This window comes from Pinus tabuliformis, chromosome 3_2 (genome assembly GCF_031772625.1).
Source record: "Pinus tabuliformis cultivar Carrire ecotype Pingquan chromosome 3_2, CPIR1, whole genome shotgun sequence".
Classification (NCBI taxonomy): domain Eukaryota; kingdom Viridiplantae; phylum Streptophyta; class Pinopsida; order Pinales; family Pinaceae; genus Pinus; species Pinus tabuliformis.
The window spans coordinates 263,745,212-263,763,794 of NC_142302.1; the positions used below are offsets into that span (position 1 = coordinate 263,745,212).

Below are 18,583 nucleotides of genomic sequence, written 5' to 3' on the forward strand. Positions count from 1 at the left end.
CAGCAGGATATGGTATCGCCTTTGATGTATCATTTCTATTTGACATCATATATATCAGTGTTTTCTTCATATTTATGTGCCAATGTGTTTATTTCATGTTGTTATTGCTTTATAGGTTTAAAAATCCGAGAAAAATGAATATATTATGCATTTTTTATGCTTGCCGATATTTGCCGATATTTTCGCCGATATTGCCGCTAAGATATTTTCTGGACCCTCGCCGATATTTTCCTGATACCGATATTATCAACACTGAATTGTACAGTGTATTTGGGTGGTTTGGTACTATGAGGAGAAAAAATAAACACCACACTTGCAGAGACGGAATTGAAAAAGGAAAAAAACACCAAATCAAATGGGTAATCTGTATTATTTTCAGTATTTATATAAATGACAACGGGGGAGGTGAGGGTGATATTGAGGTCTCTAGCACAAAATAAGTAGTCCCATCCATTGAGCACATGGCCCCACTTGAGAATGCAACCATTCGGGAACTGGACATTTTATGAAAAACCAATGCATAAAATACAGAGATGCGCCCTGGCATCCATTACATTGAACCCTCAAATAGCTGCATTTATTGTACAAACATTTGTTTCTAACGACACTCTTTGTTCATGCCTACTAAATGCAAAATGAATAGCTCCAATGCTTTATAACCCCTTAAAACTAAAATGTCAAACGAGGCAGAGTACTCTGAGAATTTTGTACCAATGAAACGAGTCATTTATGAATTTTCTGAAGAAAGAGAAAAAAAAATCAGGCTAGATTTGCTTGCCTTTATGTTGCATTTTCCTCACCCTTCAAACAAATGCATTACGTAGCCTGATGTGGATATTTCATCTTATTCCACGATCAACTACAGACGATTACGGAAATCAACAGCAATGTCGCAGCAAAATCAATTTATAGGGTCCCCTGCAAATCATATATGCCGCTTAAAGGACCGGCCTTGTGCTGTCTTTTTCTCTTTCTCCACATCTGGTCTTGCACGGTTCAATGCCTGAAACCAAATGCAGAGACGTCTCAATTTCTTTAAGCTTCAAAATTAGACTAATCCAATAAACAAATATAACATAACCACCTGAATTAGAAAAAAATGTAGAAATCTTTCAAGCTTCCCAACTTCAAGCTTAGATATTCGAAATAGCCAATTATAAGAAATCTACCTGAATCAGAGTCTCAACACGCCGCCTCATTCTAGTGTGCATGAAACTCTTTGAACACTGTTAAGCAGAAAAGACAACTCATTTCAGAAGTGAATTATTCCTTACTATAGACTATAAGACATCATTTCACTCCATGGTTACATTGAGTAGAAGGCATTTACAAGAGCCTGCTATACAAGTCGACAATGAAATTTAGAAACGAAAATATTTAAATCATATTTTGAAATGATAAACATGCACTTGAAAACGAGGCCCATTGAATCCAAAAAGCGAAAACTCGAATATCCTGAAGTTGCACAAAAATGCATAACGCAGCTTATTATCACAAATAATGGATTACAAGAATTCCAACATCCACTAGGTCTCCGAGCGACTTTAGCTATCAGGTTGACACTTGACATCACCAAAACAAAATATTGTCCATTCACGTTCAGGCCATAAATGCAATATATTTTTGACAGCTGTGTAAATATGTTACATATATTAACGTACAACTTCAGCAAAATGCGCTACCTAAATATATCAAATTTCTAATCACATGCAGATATTCTCTAACCAGAACAAGACAGTAAAACGCTAAATCTAGCAATATTCACTAATTTAGTGAGTTAGGCTTTCTCTGAAAGTCCTTTGAATTTTTGTTGGCCATGCTTAGTTCAAACGCGCACAAATTACAGTGAGTAAGTTGACAAATATTAGGAAAATAACCTTAAGCTCCACCAAAAACCCAGAACCTCCAGATCCAACCCATATGAAGACATTTGGCCTAAAGAGAAGAAGATAGTTGCATAATAATAACCTTAGATGTCAATCACCTGAAATCAATGCCTAAATGCTAGGTGCAAGTAGAAGGCTCTTGAAAACATAGGTCATTCTTATACATTAAAATCAAATTTCCATGAAATTACTTTGACATGGCATCCTATGTCCAACTCTTCAAACCAAAAGCCAGAGCATTGGTGACAAGGAAAAAACAATAGTAAAGCCATCAATGATTTCATATTGAGTTGTCCAAAGTGCACCGTAATGATTTTTACATCCAACCGTTCTGGAAAGTGACACAAATTGACAATGGACTTCTGGCATACGACATTTTTGCCAGCGGAAGCTTAAATATGTGGATAGAAATAAACATTCTTTTCAATATGTGAAAACCATGGTGCAAGTAGGGACTAGGATTTAGGAAACATATTTCATCCCTGATAGGCATCTAGAAATCGGCTATAAACTGTTTGAATATACCCTATCACTAGCATAAATCCATCTTAACCCTGAATCTATTCGGAAAAACACTGGGTGATCAAAAAGAAATCAAGGCACAAACCTGTCAGTGTTAAAATATCAGGGTTAAGATGGATGTATAGTGGCCTATCTTATTATTATATATTTTTACTAATATTATGATCTGCCTTATTTTTAATTTTCATTTTGATGGTCCACTTGTATATACACCTCACTACTGTCGGTGCTAAAAATCATAGCTAAAATGTAAATCAGATTATCCAGCCAACAACATAAACTATATTTCCAGTGGAGAATACTAGATCCCTCTAGTTTCTTCACCATGCAGGAACAAATTTTAACTTGTTGACATCTCTATATCACGAGGGATTAATTAGGCAGCTTCTATTTAGCATGAAAATGAAACAAACCAAGGTAATCCTAAGTTGCTGGAAACGTCTGCCCTAACCCTCCAAAACTCCGATCCCCGTTTCAGATACGGAAACCTGTATGATTCGGCATGGAAACGGTTTTCGGAAACGCAATTTTTTTTGCCATAGTCTAACGATTATGCTTTTTTGCCCTGAAAGTTATGGAAATTCCGGCCATATTTTGAAAAAATCTGGCAGGGACTTTTACAGATCCAAGTAAAAGCTGTCAAACTCTATAATTTTAGATGCTCTAGAGGTTTTTGATGGTGCTGAATCCATTTCCACCATCAAAAATATGATTCAAACACTGCATCTACAAGATTTTTTGAATTTTTTTTGCCCGGATGCCAGCCACTTTGGTCGTCCGGGCAATTCCTCCGCCTCCGTAGACGACAACATTTTTTTTGGAAACGGATCCTGGGTGTTTTTAGTTTTTTAAAACGTTTTTGGAAAATACGGATCCGTATCACGGAAATTGTGATATGGATCATGCTTTTCCCGAATACGAATCAGTCATTTGAAAATCATTTTGGCGCTGGAAAAGGTGGAAAAAGCCGCCCGCAAATTGCCATGGTAACCTAACTCGCCCATAAATCGCCGAAGTAACCTAGGTCCTAACCTAACGTTGAAACTTGAAACCCGTCGCATTACATTTTCTGATTTTCATTTGCCATTGTGAATACACTGTGATTGAAGCTGCCGGCGGGACATTTTCATTTGCGAAGAGATTGGATACAATGCTTGCTCTTCAGATTTCGTTGGAGCTGCCTCTACCCGCTGGACACTAGTATTCAGATTTCAGAAGGAAGGTAAAAGAGCAACTGCCACAAACAGTGACCGCCCAAATTTCAAGGGATGGCATAGCAGAACCCCCAAAAAAGAAAATATGTACAAGAAAATAAATTGTTTGAAATAAAACAAGATATTGACCTGAAGACGTTTCTATTGATTGCAATTTTGATTGGTTCTATTCACTTTCTGTTGAGAAAATACTTGTGAAGTATAATTTGTCATGTTAGAATCCTGCAAGATAGTAATTTAGTTACGTTGCTTAGTGGTTCATTCTACAAGTAATAAATCGTGCCCCTTTTGTGTTGTCTACTGCCACCCACATATGATCCTTTTGCTTTGAAGCTTCTAATAGATTTACATCAAATTCGATGAATATTCTTCCACATTTGTTCTGAGCAATAGATAGAGGCATGAGGTTCTTAAGTTTCCTTTTTCGCAGAATCACTATTTTGGTAAACATTACTATTTTGTGCATTATACTCGCAATACCCAATCAATACTATTTTTCAGAATCAATAGAGAATTCAAAATTGTGACAAATGACTACCTTGACCTTGTATAATAGAATTAAATAAAATTTTGATAAAGATTTCACTAGGTCATTGATTACTTATCTGGAATCCATGAAAGGAAGTCACTATCTATTTTATCCCTTGGAAATTGAACCTATTTCTATCATCTTAAGCCATGGATTTTTGTTAATTTTTAGGTATCTTCTATGCTTAGAGCAATTTATTTCAATTTTCACAGCTAGCTCAATATCTTTTCCAGATTAGCAATCACATCAGCATTAAAGTAAACTGCAGATAGAACATAAACATAAATCGCAGAAGACAAGCCAAGACAAGAGGACACAAGATGTGGCGCTAGCCAAGGACAAACCCCAATGTGGGGAAACCCATGATCAATTCTTCTTATATGTTCTTCAATAGTTCAGCAAAGAGAGAGAGAGATAGTACGTTTACAACAGAAGTCAACATGAGATCATCTCTAAGAAGATAACACTTTGACTTCTCTAGATAAGGGCATAGATCATCTCTAAGAAGATAATACATGAGATCAGTTGAAGACACGTTGCTTCAACTGATTCTCCAAGGTGACTCCTTCACCTATCATTATGCTGCATCTTGTCATCATGCTGCACCTCATCGTGCTGCACGTGTTGCACCCATCATCACAATGCTGGACCTCATGACTGCTACACCTTATGCTGCACTGTTGTCCCATGTGCCATTGTTGAACGATGTTGTCATACAGCATGTCTCAGATGCTTGCAGCCCCATGCTTGCCACTGCTATCCATGCTGTCCACGCTTGCCATTCTTGCTGCTGTCCATGCTTGCTGCTGTTGTGTCACAGCTGCTGTCCCACTTTGCTTTAGCATCCCTTTGCTGTCCCATTTACTAGCACACTGTACCTTGCTGCTGTCTAATGAATTTGCAGCACCATACTTGGTTGCTGTCCCATTTGCAGCCTTGTTGTACCATGCTAGCCGTCCATTGCTGCTCCTATGAGTGCTTGTTGTCTCACTGTTTGCTGCACCAAGCATCATGCCTAGCTGTCCCATTTATCTTAGCATATCTTGCTGTCCCATTTATTATGCAGCTGTCCCTTGCCACTGCTGCCTAGATATATGTTGTAGCTGTTGTCCCTAACAGTCATACTATACCTTGCTGCTGTCCCCTTTGCCTTGTCATCCCTTGCTACTGTCCCATGTGTCTTAGCATATCTTGCTGTCCCATTTATTATGCAGCTGTCCTGGGCATGTTTGAGTCCTTAAACTCTCATGCTGCCCCTCTTTTGAGGGTCACCTACAGCCCACCTTTTCAGCCGTATTAGGCCTGCATCTAGGGCACCGTAGGTTAGTGTTAGGGCTCCCTTTAGACTGCGTTTAGGGCTGCCCTTAGACTGCGTTTAGGGCTGCCTTTTGGACAGCGTTTAGACTTCTTCTTTGACAGCGTCTAGGGCTAGGGCAGCTCCCTTAATCTTCTTTCCTCCAACGTCTAGGGCTTCCACTCCTAGATTTCTCTTCAACTAAAACCCAAGACAAGTGGAGAGAAATCAAGATAGAAGTGTGTGTAAGAAATGACTCTCAAATCATCTCCTTTTATACTAAAATGTTGAGCACATGTGGGGTTTATTTGGTTGCTGGCCGACCTTGACGAATTGTCTTATAACACAAATAAATTCATAACTCCATGAATACTTATCGAAATCGGATGATCTTTAGATCAATCCTACACCTCTCGATGAGAGGGATCCAAGAAAAATATCAGCTGCCATAAATAAGATGACCCACATGGAGTTTGGCCCTAGTTGCCAATTTTAACACTCTCTCTCAACTAGAGAGAACTCCATTCGTTGATCCATATGTCTGACTGTACTATCTCTGCCATCAGTGCCCTACACTGCTTTGCTCTGCTCTACTGAGCTCTAGTCTGCTCCGTTGAGTTCTGCTGAGCTCTGCTCTGTTCTACTGAGCTCTGCTCTGCTTTGCTCTGTTTTGCTGAGCTTTGCTCTGCTCTGCTCTGTTTTGCTCTACTAAGCTCTACTCTACTCTGCTGAACCATGAAGAAGAAGAATTGATCGAGAATGTCTCATACCATTCTCTACTGACCCGAAGTCAGTTTTATTGATCCCAGATCAATATCACTAGAGAGTGTCTCAAACCATTCATACTGATCCCAGATCAATGGAGGTCATCCTAGCATAGGGAGTACGGTAGATACAACGATGGGTCCATCGATAGTACTACTATGGTCCCTAACCCCATTTCCTACTCATTGCCCAGATAAGAGGTATTTCCCATGCGTCCCAGACTGCATGGGTAGGATGCCTCGACAGGAGAACCATTCATCCTATCCCTAAGTCGCCTCGGGACATCACAGGGGAAGGCTGAGCCATTCACCCTGTACACAACGCACCATTAGAGGAGGGTGAATCGCCCTATGGTCACGTGTTTGTTAAATTGGCAACTAGGGCCAAACTTAATGTGGGTCATCTTATTCATGGCTAATAATATTTTTATTAGATTCCTCTCGTCGAGAGGTGTAGGATTGATCTAAAGATCATCCGATTCTAATAAGTATTTATGGAGATATGAATTTATTTTGATTATGGAATTATTATCAAGCCGACCTACAACTCATGTAGGCTCAGAAGCCCAACAGTCGCATCTATTCAAACATCATCAGTTGTATAAATACAAGAGGACTTTTCCTCATTTGCACTCTCATCTCATCACATCTCTCTCTCTCTCTCTCCTGCGCAGAAAAGAGGGTCTTCTCTACTGCGCAGAAAAGAGTCTCTCTCTCACACATGTGGAAGGAAGCTGCTGACACTGAAGCTGCAACTGCAGATACAAAGTTTGACCAGCATGGACCATCAAACCTCCTCTTCTGAACTGCTATGTAGGTTCATCTGAACCTCCTTTGAAGGCTGCAACTTTTGGTGGTGGAATCAAGTTGATCCGACAGTCGGTTTGCGAGATATCGACTGCCCTAGTTTGAAGGAGGCTGCTGAAACTGAAGCTGCAACTGCAGATCCAAAGTTTGACTAGTGTGGACCATCAAACCTCCTCTTCTGAACTGCGTTGTAGGTTCATCTGAGCCTCCTCTGAAGGCTGCAACTTTTGGTGGTGGAATCAAGTCGATCCAACGGTCGGTTTGTGAGATATCGACTGCCCTAGTTTTGATGATTAAGCCGCTAATGTTGATGATGTTGATCTAGGGTTTGCTACTGCTGATATAAATTAGATTTATTCTACTATTTCTCTCTGCTGAATTATTGAAGATAAAAGAAGATTTGATCAAAGGGTTTCCCCACACATTGTGGGGTTTGTCCCTAGCTAACCGCCACATCTTGTGTCTCTTGTCTTGGCTTGTTTTATGTCGATCGTTTAATGTTTAATCTGCACTTTACTTTATGTACATGTGATTGCTAATCTGTGGAATATAATAAGAAAAAGAAGTAAACTGTTATAAGCATAGAACCTACCATAAATTAACATGGTATCAGAGCTGAGGTGAAGACAAAGCTCGAGCAAGAGCAAGAGCAATCAACAAAGAGAAGATTGGCAAGGCTATCCTAAAAGAACTATGGGGTCCTCAACACTCTTTCCTGCCAAAGATGAGCTCCGTGAGAAAATTGACTATCACGGATGGAAGATGTCTATCGATCTAACCCTAGAAGATCAAGGAGTGTTGGACCATGTGATAGGCAATATTGTTGAGCCTCCATCAAATGCATCCGCTGCTGCCAGATACAAATGGAAAACCGGAGGAGTCAAAACAAAGAAGATCATTCGGGACTCTATCAACAAGCACTTGGTGGCCTACATCTTTGACCTAAACACCTCCAAGGAAATCTACGATAGATTGGTGAGTTTATTTAAAGTTAATGATGCATATCAAGAAATGTTTCTTAGAAATAAGCTGAGGGAAATCAAGAAGGGTAAAGATGAGAGTATGCAAGCATACTTCTTAAGAATCAACGAGATCAAGAACGATCTCCTATCTATTGGGAAGGCTATTACTGACAGGGAAATGGCACTCACGACTCTTGGAGGATTACCATCTGAATGGTACGTGTTCAGGACTACTCTTCTGAACAATCATGTAATTCCTGGTTTCAAGGAATTAATGGCTAGATGCATTCTAGAAGAAACAAGGGTAGAAGAGCAAGAAATGCCCTTGCCTAAAGGTCCTCCTGCTACCTTTTCTTCTCATGCTAAGAAAAGAAATAATTCCGAGTCTAAATCAAAAAGAAAGGCTGGACCTAAGGGTGGAAGAAAAGGACGATGTTACATTTGCAATAAAGCAGGTCACTATGCAAGGGAATGCCCTGATAGAAAGGACTCTCACCGTGACGATGATCAAAATCCCTCTCATGGTAATCGAAGGGATGGAAAATTCAATAGCAAAGGTAAAAGGAATGTTGGAAATCAAGGAAGAGGACAACCATTCAAGAAGGCTAGAAATTCCAGGATGTATTAAATGCACCTGACCTCCAAAAGAACCTGGTGTCCATCTCGGCAATGGAAGACAAAGGCTACAAGGTAACCTTCAGCGATGGCAAGGTACGTGTATCAAAAAATAATGTTAAAGATGCCTTTACTCTTGGGTTTTTTGTTGATTCATTATATCAGGTCGATGAAAGTCAGGTAGGTGTCATGTCTTATGACACATCTCTTTAGTCCGAACCTTGGCATTGGAGGTTTGCCCACCTTCATTACAAAGATCTACCCGATGTAAGACATATGGTATCAAGGATGCCCGAATTTCGAGTAGAGAAAGAAGGTATATGTTCGGGATGTGCCGAAGGAAAGCTTAAAAGGGGACCATTCCCCTCAAGCCTAAGCAAGACCTCCGATATAGTACAGTTGGTTCACTCAGGCATACCTGAGGTTAGCATTAAGAGGGAGACTACTACACTACATACTCCAGAGTAGAATGGTGCGGCACCGTACGATTGTGGAAGCTGTCTCTATGGGTAGATGATGTAACAATGCCTGATGTGTTAGAACCGATGGATCCTATTTATCCACCTGAGCCTTCCTCTTCCAGGAAGAGGTCTTCATGGCTTAGGGGGATACTTGATGTGTTGAAAGACATGCTGCACCCCGAGGAACCTTCCGTGAAAGTAAGAAACCCAACAGGTATTAGGGATACCTGACCAGTATGAGCACAATCATACAAAATGAGCCTTCATCATTCTCAGATGCCGTCAAGTATCAAGTATGGAAGGATGTTATGACCATTATGGAGAATGATGTCTGGGAAGTAGTTCCCAGACCCCAGGACAAGACAATTGTTACTTCAAAATGGCCTTACAAGATAAAGCTGCAGCAGATGGAAGTACGGAATAGTATAAGGCTCGTTTTGTTGCTCGTGGTTTCTCCCTGAAGGAAGGTATAGACTATGATGTGATATTTGCACCTGTTGCCAGATATACAACCATCTGCTTGATCATAGCCCTTGTGGCTTCACAAGGATGGAACCTACATCAGATAGATGTCAAGATCTCGTTCTTACACGGTTCGATCAAAGAAGAGGTCTATGTGGAGCAACCCGAAGGATTTGAGATTTATGATTGAAAATCTCATGTATGCAGGTTCAAAAAGGCTCTCTATGGGCTGAAGCAAGCACCCCGAGCATGGTATGAGAGGATCGATAGCTACTTGATGAAGCTGGGATTCACTAGGAGTGAAGCCGATCCTAACCTTTACTTTAAGGTTGAAGATGACAAGCACTACAATCAATAAGCCAGATTCCCAAAGAATCTAAAGGAGAGGGTCAATACAAGATAACACTTCTTTATCTTATCAAAAATAACATTTGATTCTTCATACCTGGGGTTCCTTGCTTTCTCTGAAGAGTCGACCGTTACCTTGATGACCTGCATTACCTGTCATTCCTCTGATCATTGAAGATGTCCCTGGAATGATTGTTATCATCATCAAGTGATGTGTCCTTTCCATTCAGACACTCCTCTACATAATGGCCGAACTTATTGCAACCAAGGCATCTGCCTTTCCTTCCACCCTTAGATCCGGACTTTCCATTGAAGTGATCTTTAGGTAGGCCATCAGAAACTTCCGCTGCGCCATTCTGATAATATTCTCTGCTTCGACTTCACCCTCGGTGAATTTGAAGAGGGTTGAGGAATCCATTGATCCTTTTGTTCGTTCCCAACTATCTTCGGTGATTGCTCTTTCACTCTTGCTTGGACTTTGTCTTCACCTTAGCTCCGATTCCATGTTAATTTTAGGTATGTTCTATGCTTAGAGCAATTTATTTCAATTTTCACAGTTATTTCAATATCTTTTCCAGATTAGCAATCACATCAGCATTAAAGTAAACTGCAGATAGAACATAAACATAAATCGCAGAAGACAAGCCAAGACAAGAGGACACAAGATGTGGCGCTAGCCAGGGACAAACCCCAATGTGGGGAAACCCTTGATCAATTCTTCTTATATGTTCTTCAATAGTTCAACAGAGAGAGAGAGAGAGATAGTAAATTTACAACAGAAGTCAACACTATGACTTATCTAGATAAGAGCATAGATCATCTCTATGAAGATGATACATGAGATCAGTTGAAAACATGTTGATTCAACTAATTCTCCAAGGCGACTCCTTCACCTATCATTGTGCTGCATCTCGTCATCACACTGCACCTCATCGTGTTGCACCGTGTTGCACCCATCATCACAATCCCAGACCTCATGACTATTGCACTGCTATCCCATGTGCCATTGTTGAACCATGTTGTCATATAGCATGTCTCAGGTGCTTGCAACACCATGCTTGCCAGTGCTATCCATGTTATCCGCGCTTGCCATGCTTGTTGTTGTCCATGCTTGCTGCTGTCATGTCACAGATGCTATCCCACTTTGCTTTAGCATCCCTTTGTTGTCCCATTTACTAGCACACTGTACCTTGTTGTTGTCTAATGAATTTGCAGCGCCATACTTGGCTGTTGTCCCATTTGCAGCGTTGTTGTACCATGCTAGTCGTCCATTGTTGCTCCTATGAGTGCTTGTTGTCCCACTGTTTGTTGCACCAAGCATCATGCCTAGCTGTCCCATTTATCTTAGCATATCTTGTTGTCCCATTTATTATGCAGTTGTCCCTTGACAATGTTGCCTAGATATATGTTGTAGCTGTTGTCCCCTTTGCCTTGCCATCCCTTGCTGTTGTCCCATGTATCTTAGCATATCTTGTTGTCCCATTTATTATGCAGCTAGCCTGGGCATGTTTGAGTCCTCAAACTCTCATGTTGCCCCTGTTTTGAGGGTCACCTACATCCCACCTTTTCAGTCGTATTAGGCTTGCATCTAGGGCACCATAGGTTAGCGTTAGGGCTCCCTTTAGACTGCGTTTAGGGTTGCCCTTAGACTGCGTTTAGGGCTGCGTTTTGGACAGCGTTTAGACTTCTTCTTTGACAACGTCTAGGGCTAGGGCATCTCCTCTAGGGCAGCTCCCTTAGTCTTCTTTCCTCCAACGTCTAGGGCTTCCACTCCTAGATTTCTCTTCAACTAAAACCCAAGACAAGTGGAGAGAAATCAAGATAGAAGTTTGTGTAAAAAATGACTCTCAAGTCATCTCTTTTTATACTAAAATGTTGAGCACATGTGGGGTTTATTTGGTTGCTAGCCGACCTTGACGAATTGTCTTATAACACAAATAAATTCATAACTCCATGAATATTTATCGGAATCGGATGATCTTTAGATCAATCCTACACCTCTCGATGAGAGGGATCCAAGAAAAATATCAGCTGACATAAATAAGATGATGCACATGGAGTTTGGCCATAGTTGCCAATTTTAACAGTTTTCCCATTAGCTTTATCTAAATTGTGCATACCCTTATCTCGATGTGCAAAATTTGAGTTTGGAATCATTTTAATTTGAAGTAGCAAGTGATGGCATAAATTTAAATGCTTTCCAATGATCATATTGTTTTGCCATCCTGCTTGCCTTTCCATGTTTCTTTACCCCTTTAGAGCATCTCTTACCATTTTTAAGGAATAAAACCTGTCTAGATTGCATTGCGACCCATCAATTTTATTTTATTTTTTGCAGTTTCATTTACATCATCGTCATGGAACCTTCAAGTTCAGTCATTCGTGGGGCAGAGAAAGGGGAACATGAAATTGAATCTATCTCTAAAGTTTATCCAAAGTCACCACTTTGGAGATATGTAACTATTGTTGGGAAGATCCAAGGAGGTGGATCATTGGCATGGGTTTGTAATGAGAATAAAAAGGAGTATAAGGGATCATACACCCAAGTTAAAGCACATTTTCTTGGGTTAAAAGGCAATGGGATTTGAATATGTAGTGGCCCACCAAAGAGAATGGGACAGATGAAAATGGTTTAAGCAAGGCAAAACTTGCAAAATATCAAAAAGAACAAGACAAGGCAGATGCTAAAGCAGATGAGGCAAATCCTGCCTCTCAATTCAAACAACCATGGTTGGGAGCATCTTCATCAAAGCCTCTAGTTCCCTCTCATGAAATTGTCAGTTCAAAGTGGTCTAATTTGGGACCGCCTGAAAAGAGTTTTAATAATGATGCTCGAGAGATGGCAGATGCAGCTATAGGTGAATGCATTTATGCAATGGTCTTTCCTTTAACCTTGTGCAATCTCCTTACTGGACAAAGATGATAAAAGCAGTGAATGAAGCCCCAAAAGGGTACAAGAGCCATGGATATGAGAAGGTTTGCACTACAATTTCGAGTGTTGAGAAGTTAGACTTGGAGGCTAAATTAAGCCCCATTCATAATTCATGGTGCATTTCAAGGGTGTTCATCATTTCTAATGGATGGAAAGATCAAAGGAATAGGCCTTTGATCAATGTGATTTCTCAAAGCCCAAAGAGGGAAATGTTTTTGAAGGCAGTGGCGCATTTCAAGGGTTTCCATCATTTTTTATGAATGGAAAGATCAAAGGATTAGGCCTCTGACCAATGTGATTGCTCAGAGCCCAAAGGGGGCAATGTTTTTTAGCACAGTGGATTGTGAGGGGCAGATGAAAGATTCTCAATTCTTTGTTGACATCTTGATTGAAGCAATTGAATTGGTGGGCTTGAAAATGTTGTCTAGGTAATAACTGACAATGCAACGATGTGTAAAGCAGCAAGCCTAATTATTGAAGGCAAATATCAAAACATCTTTTGGACCTCTTGTGTTGTACATTCATTGAACCTCATGTTGAACAAGATGGGGAAGCAAATTAAGTGGATTTGAGTTATTTTTGAAGAGGCAAAAGAAATTCAAGCCTTCATCACAAACCACCACATGTCCCAAGGCATCTATAGGGAATTTGCGAAGTTGAAGATCCTTAAGGAATCTAAACTTTAAAGTTTATTTCATAAATTCTAATTTCTATGACTCTAAATTCAAATATGTAAATTGGATTCTCAAATGTCATGATTCGTGAATCATAATAGTTATTCAATCAAATTATGATTTTTAATTTATTGAAACATTGGCAATTTTTCACCTGCGGGTTGCTAAGACTCGTTTTGCTTCTCACATCATAGTCTTAACAAGGCTTATGCAGGTGAAAGATACATTACAATCAATGGTATGCAGTTCTCTTTGGAATCAATGGAGGCAATCCCAATCTGATAGAGCACAAGTAGTGAAAAGGTTGGTTGTTGATGATGAATGGTGGAATAGGGTGGAATACCTCTTTGGCATTTACTAAGCCAATTGTGGATTTGCTCTGTGTGTTTAACACAAATATGCCGAACTTGGAAGAGATGTATGAGGGCATTGATTCCATGATAGAGAAGATAAGGGTGATTATAAACACCAAGGAGAATGACCCAGGTGAATTTTTTTACAGAGAAGTAAAAGATATATTGACCAAAAGGTGGAACAAGATGACCACTCCATTGCACCTTTTTGCCTATGCAATGAATCCAAAATATTATGTTGCAGAGTTGCTAAGTGACCCAGAAAGAACCCCACTAAGCAAAGACCCAAGAGTGTCACAAGGATTTAAAAAGGCTTTTAGAAAGCTTTTTGTAGAACCTGAAATTGGGCTTTGGATTCATGCAAAGTTTGCTCATTTTGTGGGATCAAAGGGTTGGGGTTCTGATATTTATTGTATGCGGGACAAGAGGGCAATGAGTCCAATTGATTGGTGGAACTACTATGGTAGGGAATTTCCACATATCCAAAAATTGGCCATTAGGATATTGTTACAAGTTGTTAGTTCCTCTTCAGCAGAAAGGAACTCGAGTACATATGGCTTCATCCATTCATTGAAGCAAAACAAATTGGGCTCTAAGAAGGTTGAGGAACTAGTGTATGTTCATTCAAACCTTCGCCTTTTATCACACCAGAGAGACGAATACAAATTTAGGGCCGCCAAATTATAGGATGTGGAACTAGAGTTGCCTGACTTGGATATGACATTGAATGCCAGGTCTCATATGATTTTGTTTGATGCGAAGTCAGCAATAGGTGGATCGTCAAGTGGACATGGTAGCAATGCTCCCACTTCTGGAGAGGATGTGGTTCTTAGTGACAAGAATGAAGACATATCTGATGATATGTAAATGTAATTTAGGATGGTGATTTATCTTTTAAACTTTTGAACAACCATATGAATTATGAATAATGATAGTAGACTGCCAGTGATAGTTCATTTTGTACTGTGTACTATGTAGTGTGAATTATTAATTTTGGTGATGATGTTCTAACTTGTCAAGATGATTGAAATTTGAAATAGAGACTTGATGATATGTTGAATCATGAATGTTATAATAATCATTAATGATGATGACAATGTTTATGCTGAATTGATGATAATGATAGATGATAATTGATTATGTATTTTTAGATATAGAATCTAGATTCTAAAAGATGAATGGTAATATGAAATTCTTATTTTGTTTTATATATATACATGTGTGTGTGTGTGTGTCATTTCCTGCCGTATCGTATCCAGATTTTTTGAAAATTTGTCGTATATGTTTCAAACCCTGTATCTCTATTTGTTCCTATATCCGTTTCAATGCAACTTGGGGGTAATCCTATGTTTTTATTGCTACCACACTTTTCCAAACTAGCAACCTGCTTCTCCAAGGTAATGGTTTTTCCAGTGTTGAAAATATCGATATCGGCAAAATATCGGCGAGGGCCCTGAAAACATTTTATTGGCAACATCGGTGAAAATATTGGCAAAATATCGAATAATATCGGCAAACATAAAAAAATCAATTTTTCAGATTTTTAAACATAGCTGATATTTTCAACATATGGAGATATTTTCAAAATATCGTGATATTTGCCGATATTTTCCATTTTTTACTCAGCGATATATCGTTTTGCCGAAAATATCGTGATATTTTCAAATATTATCAACACTGGGTTTTTCACTTGTTTGAAGCATTGTCTTCTAGAACTTTTCATCACCATGTCATATTCCTTTCCTCCAAACTTTGTGGGACATTTCCTTCATCCCCATAGCCAGATATACTACGTACCATTGCCTAAAGCATTCACGCCCAATAACTTTGCCTGCAATGGAATTTCCCTCCATTCAAATAGTCAGCAATTATATTTGCCCTCGGCTAAAACCTTCTTTCATAAGCTTTAGCGAAGATTCTCCATTCCATACAGATTGTTGAGCTTAAAATGGATCAATTATGCCTCTACTTCCTTCATTTGTCAATTCCTCATTATCAGCCATGTTCCATAACAATTGTGTTAGCATTAAGCTTTTCACACATGAAACACAAGCACCAATATGACAAATTTAGTTATGGGGATCAGCATGTAATGCATGTCTACTTAATTCGTTAGGGCAATGTTATCATCAGGTCCAAAATTAAAGAAAACTATATGGCTAATATGTCACAACTTAAGTAAAATGACACATCCTCCCCTCCCCCATGCGTCATGTATTTCATTTATCAGACACCAATTTGACTCATGTCCTATTCGCAGGACATGAGTTTGACTTGTACTAGCCACGAGTCCTACTAGGGTCCCGAAATTTGGACACGTGTCTAGTGAAAATGCATCCTAAAATCAATTTATTGCCTCGTTGTCATGCGATTCAATCACAGTTTTGGAGCTCTCAAAGGTTTTGGAGTGCAGCTAAGGGAAATTAAGTCATGTTAGAAGTGATTCCAAGTGTTGGGAAGTGGATTTGTCCAAGCCCTACTAATGTTATGCAACTAATGATAATGTTAAATGCTTAAAGTAAAATTGACATTTAACATCCTTTTACTTAAATTTTTAACATTACCCTTAATTGACTTTGGATGTTTGAGAGTGCTTCCGACCTCATCAGATTTTGTTGGAAAATGTAACGAGGTTTGCTCTTCATTATTGCACTTGAAGTCAAAATGTAATTTATTTGTCAAAAGAAAGTGAAAAGAATTTTTATTATTAAATTGATTTGACTTATTAAAGCATGGGTTTAATGCTTGGGACAAGTCTATAGGTCAAGCCTCCATTGAAGACTTTAGGGTATTGTCAAAGTCAATGTGTTGATTGGTTAAAGACTCCTCCATCATCAAGTTAACCTCCTCATCGACTCCTTCAAGTCGGCCTCAAAGAAACTGTCATAAAATGAACTTATGTCAGCTTATAACAAGATGCAACTCTTCATGAACATATGTCGACTTATTTACATGTGGCAACCACTATATATACAAGCCTAAGTAACTCGCATCAAACGGAGAAGCACAAGTTCGGATCTCATCTGAAATCTAGTTCGAACATCACAGAAGTAATCACAATGAAGAAGCTCAGATTGTTTCGGTGTTATCACAAGGAAAGGAGATCGTATTGGTTGCTAGACAAATTTCGTTGATCACAGTTTGGGCTATCACAATAAATATATATCGGTGCTATTGATCACAGGCATGCGGACTACAGTGAAGAGATGAACTTACATTAACCACAGAATTCACATATATCACAGTGAGGAGATTTGGTGAAGAAGTTTGGTGCTTCTATAAGGAAGAAGTTCGGTCCTTATGTAAGGAAGAAGTTCAGTGCTCGGTGACATCGCAGTGATAAGCATAGAGATAAGGTTGACTTGATGGATGGAGGTAGTCTCAAGTCTATATTGTAAGAGTCATGGTCATCTCATCTTTTGAATCTATTGAAGGAAGAAGTTTGTGACTGGGTTTTCCCTTCGAGGGGGGTTTTGCCCTGGCGGCATGCCTATATCTCGTGTTCTCTTCTATTGTTACTTGGCAACAATCTTGATGATAAGAAAATATAATTAAGAAATCTAATACTAATAATGAAAACATCACAAGTTAATGTCATAAAGAGGAAAATCATTTAATTGCCCTCTATCGATTTTCCAACATGGTATCGGAGCTATGGTCAAAGGTTAAAGGCAGTTTGAAGAACATTCATCCATATTTGAAGCAGTCTCAGTGAGAAGTTTTGTTTGCATTGAAGATCAAGGTCCAAGGACATTTCTTAGCTAAATATTTTGAGGTATATTCAAAGGATGGAAAGCAGATTACAATAAGCCATTTCATTCACACCTTGAGGAAAAAAGACAAATCAAGTAACAAGGTTTTACTTTAGTGATATCTCAGAAGAAAGAGGCTCGGGTCAATCTCAGAAGTTTCAGATTAGTTCAATGCCATAACAGTCTCAAAGACTATCACAAGTATCAGTATAATTACAGTGGTAAAGAATCTCAGTATTCCTACAGTAATAAAATCATGGAATCTCGGTGCAACTACAGAGGTGAGATCTCAATACAGTAATGAGATCTCGGCGCTATCTCTATGAATTAGTTCTCGGTATATAATGTCCCAAATGGAACAATTTGGGGATTTCTTGAAATTCTAACTCACAAATACTTCAGATCAAATTTCAATTCATAAACAGAAGATTGCCATGTAAAAGTTAACATAGAACATGCAAATAAAGATAATGAGCAGAAGGAAATCTCAGCTTTATTCATAATATATAAATTGGGGTTTTACATGTCAAAACAACTGATATAGTTGAGATAGAACTGGCCTCAAGAATCTACTCCAATGCTGCCCATGCCCTCCACCAAAACTGAACTGAATTTACCAAGGGGAGATGGGTGCTCGTGCAATCTCTCTAAATCACCCAAGGCTTTCCATCTTGGGGCTACTTTTGAAGTAGAGAATCGGGTTCTCAAACCTCTCCACAAGAAGAAAATACAAATCCAAGATGTCTCCAAATGACCTCCTCCTCCTCTTTTATAGATCTAATGGATAGATCTCCAAGCCTCTAGAAGCATCTTATTTTATTATTTTATTATTATTCTAGAAGCTCTCCATTGACTTTATCTTAAGTGACCTTTCAATTTTATTTTATTTCACTTAAAAGTCACTTTTGGCCCATTTCCTCCAATTAATTATTTTTCCTTAATTAAATGATTAATTAAAGTCATTTTTAATTAAGCAAAATGGTAAATTGCCCACCATACTCTCTTTGG

General features: G+C 39.0%; 1 protein-coding gene across 1 annotated transcript in view; it reads right to left on the reverse strand.

Moving 5' to 3' along the window:
- Nucleotides 1-336: 336 nt before the first annotated feature.
- Nucleotides 337-18,583, reverse strand: part of DIS2 (Arp2/3 complex, 34 kD subunit p34-Arc) — a 139,685-nt gene continuing 121,438 nt past the window's right edge. The window contains exons 8-9 of the mRNA XM_089416217.1: nucleotides 1,170-1,226; nucleotides 337-1,003 (exon numbers count right to left, since the gene is read on the reverse strand). Coding sequence (XP_089272343.1) covers nucleotides 926-1,003; nucleotides 1,170-1,226 — 135 coding nt within the window. The 3' untranslated portion in view covers nucleotides 337-925. The remainder of the gene's footprint in view (nucleotides 1,004-1,169; nucleotides 1,227-18,583) is intronic.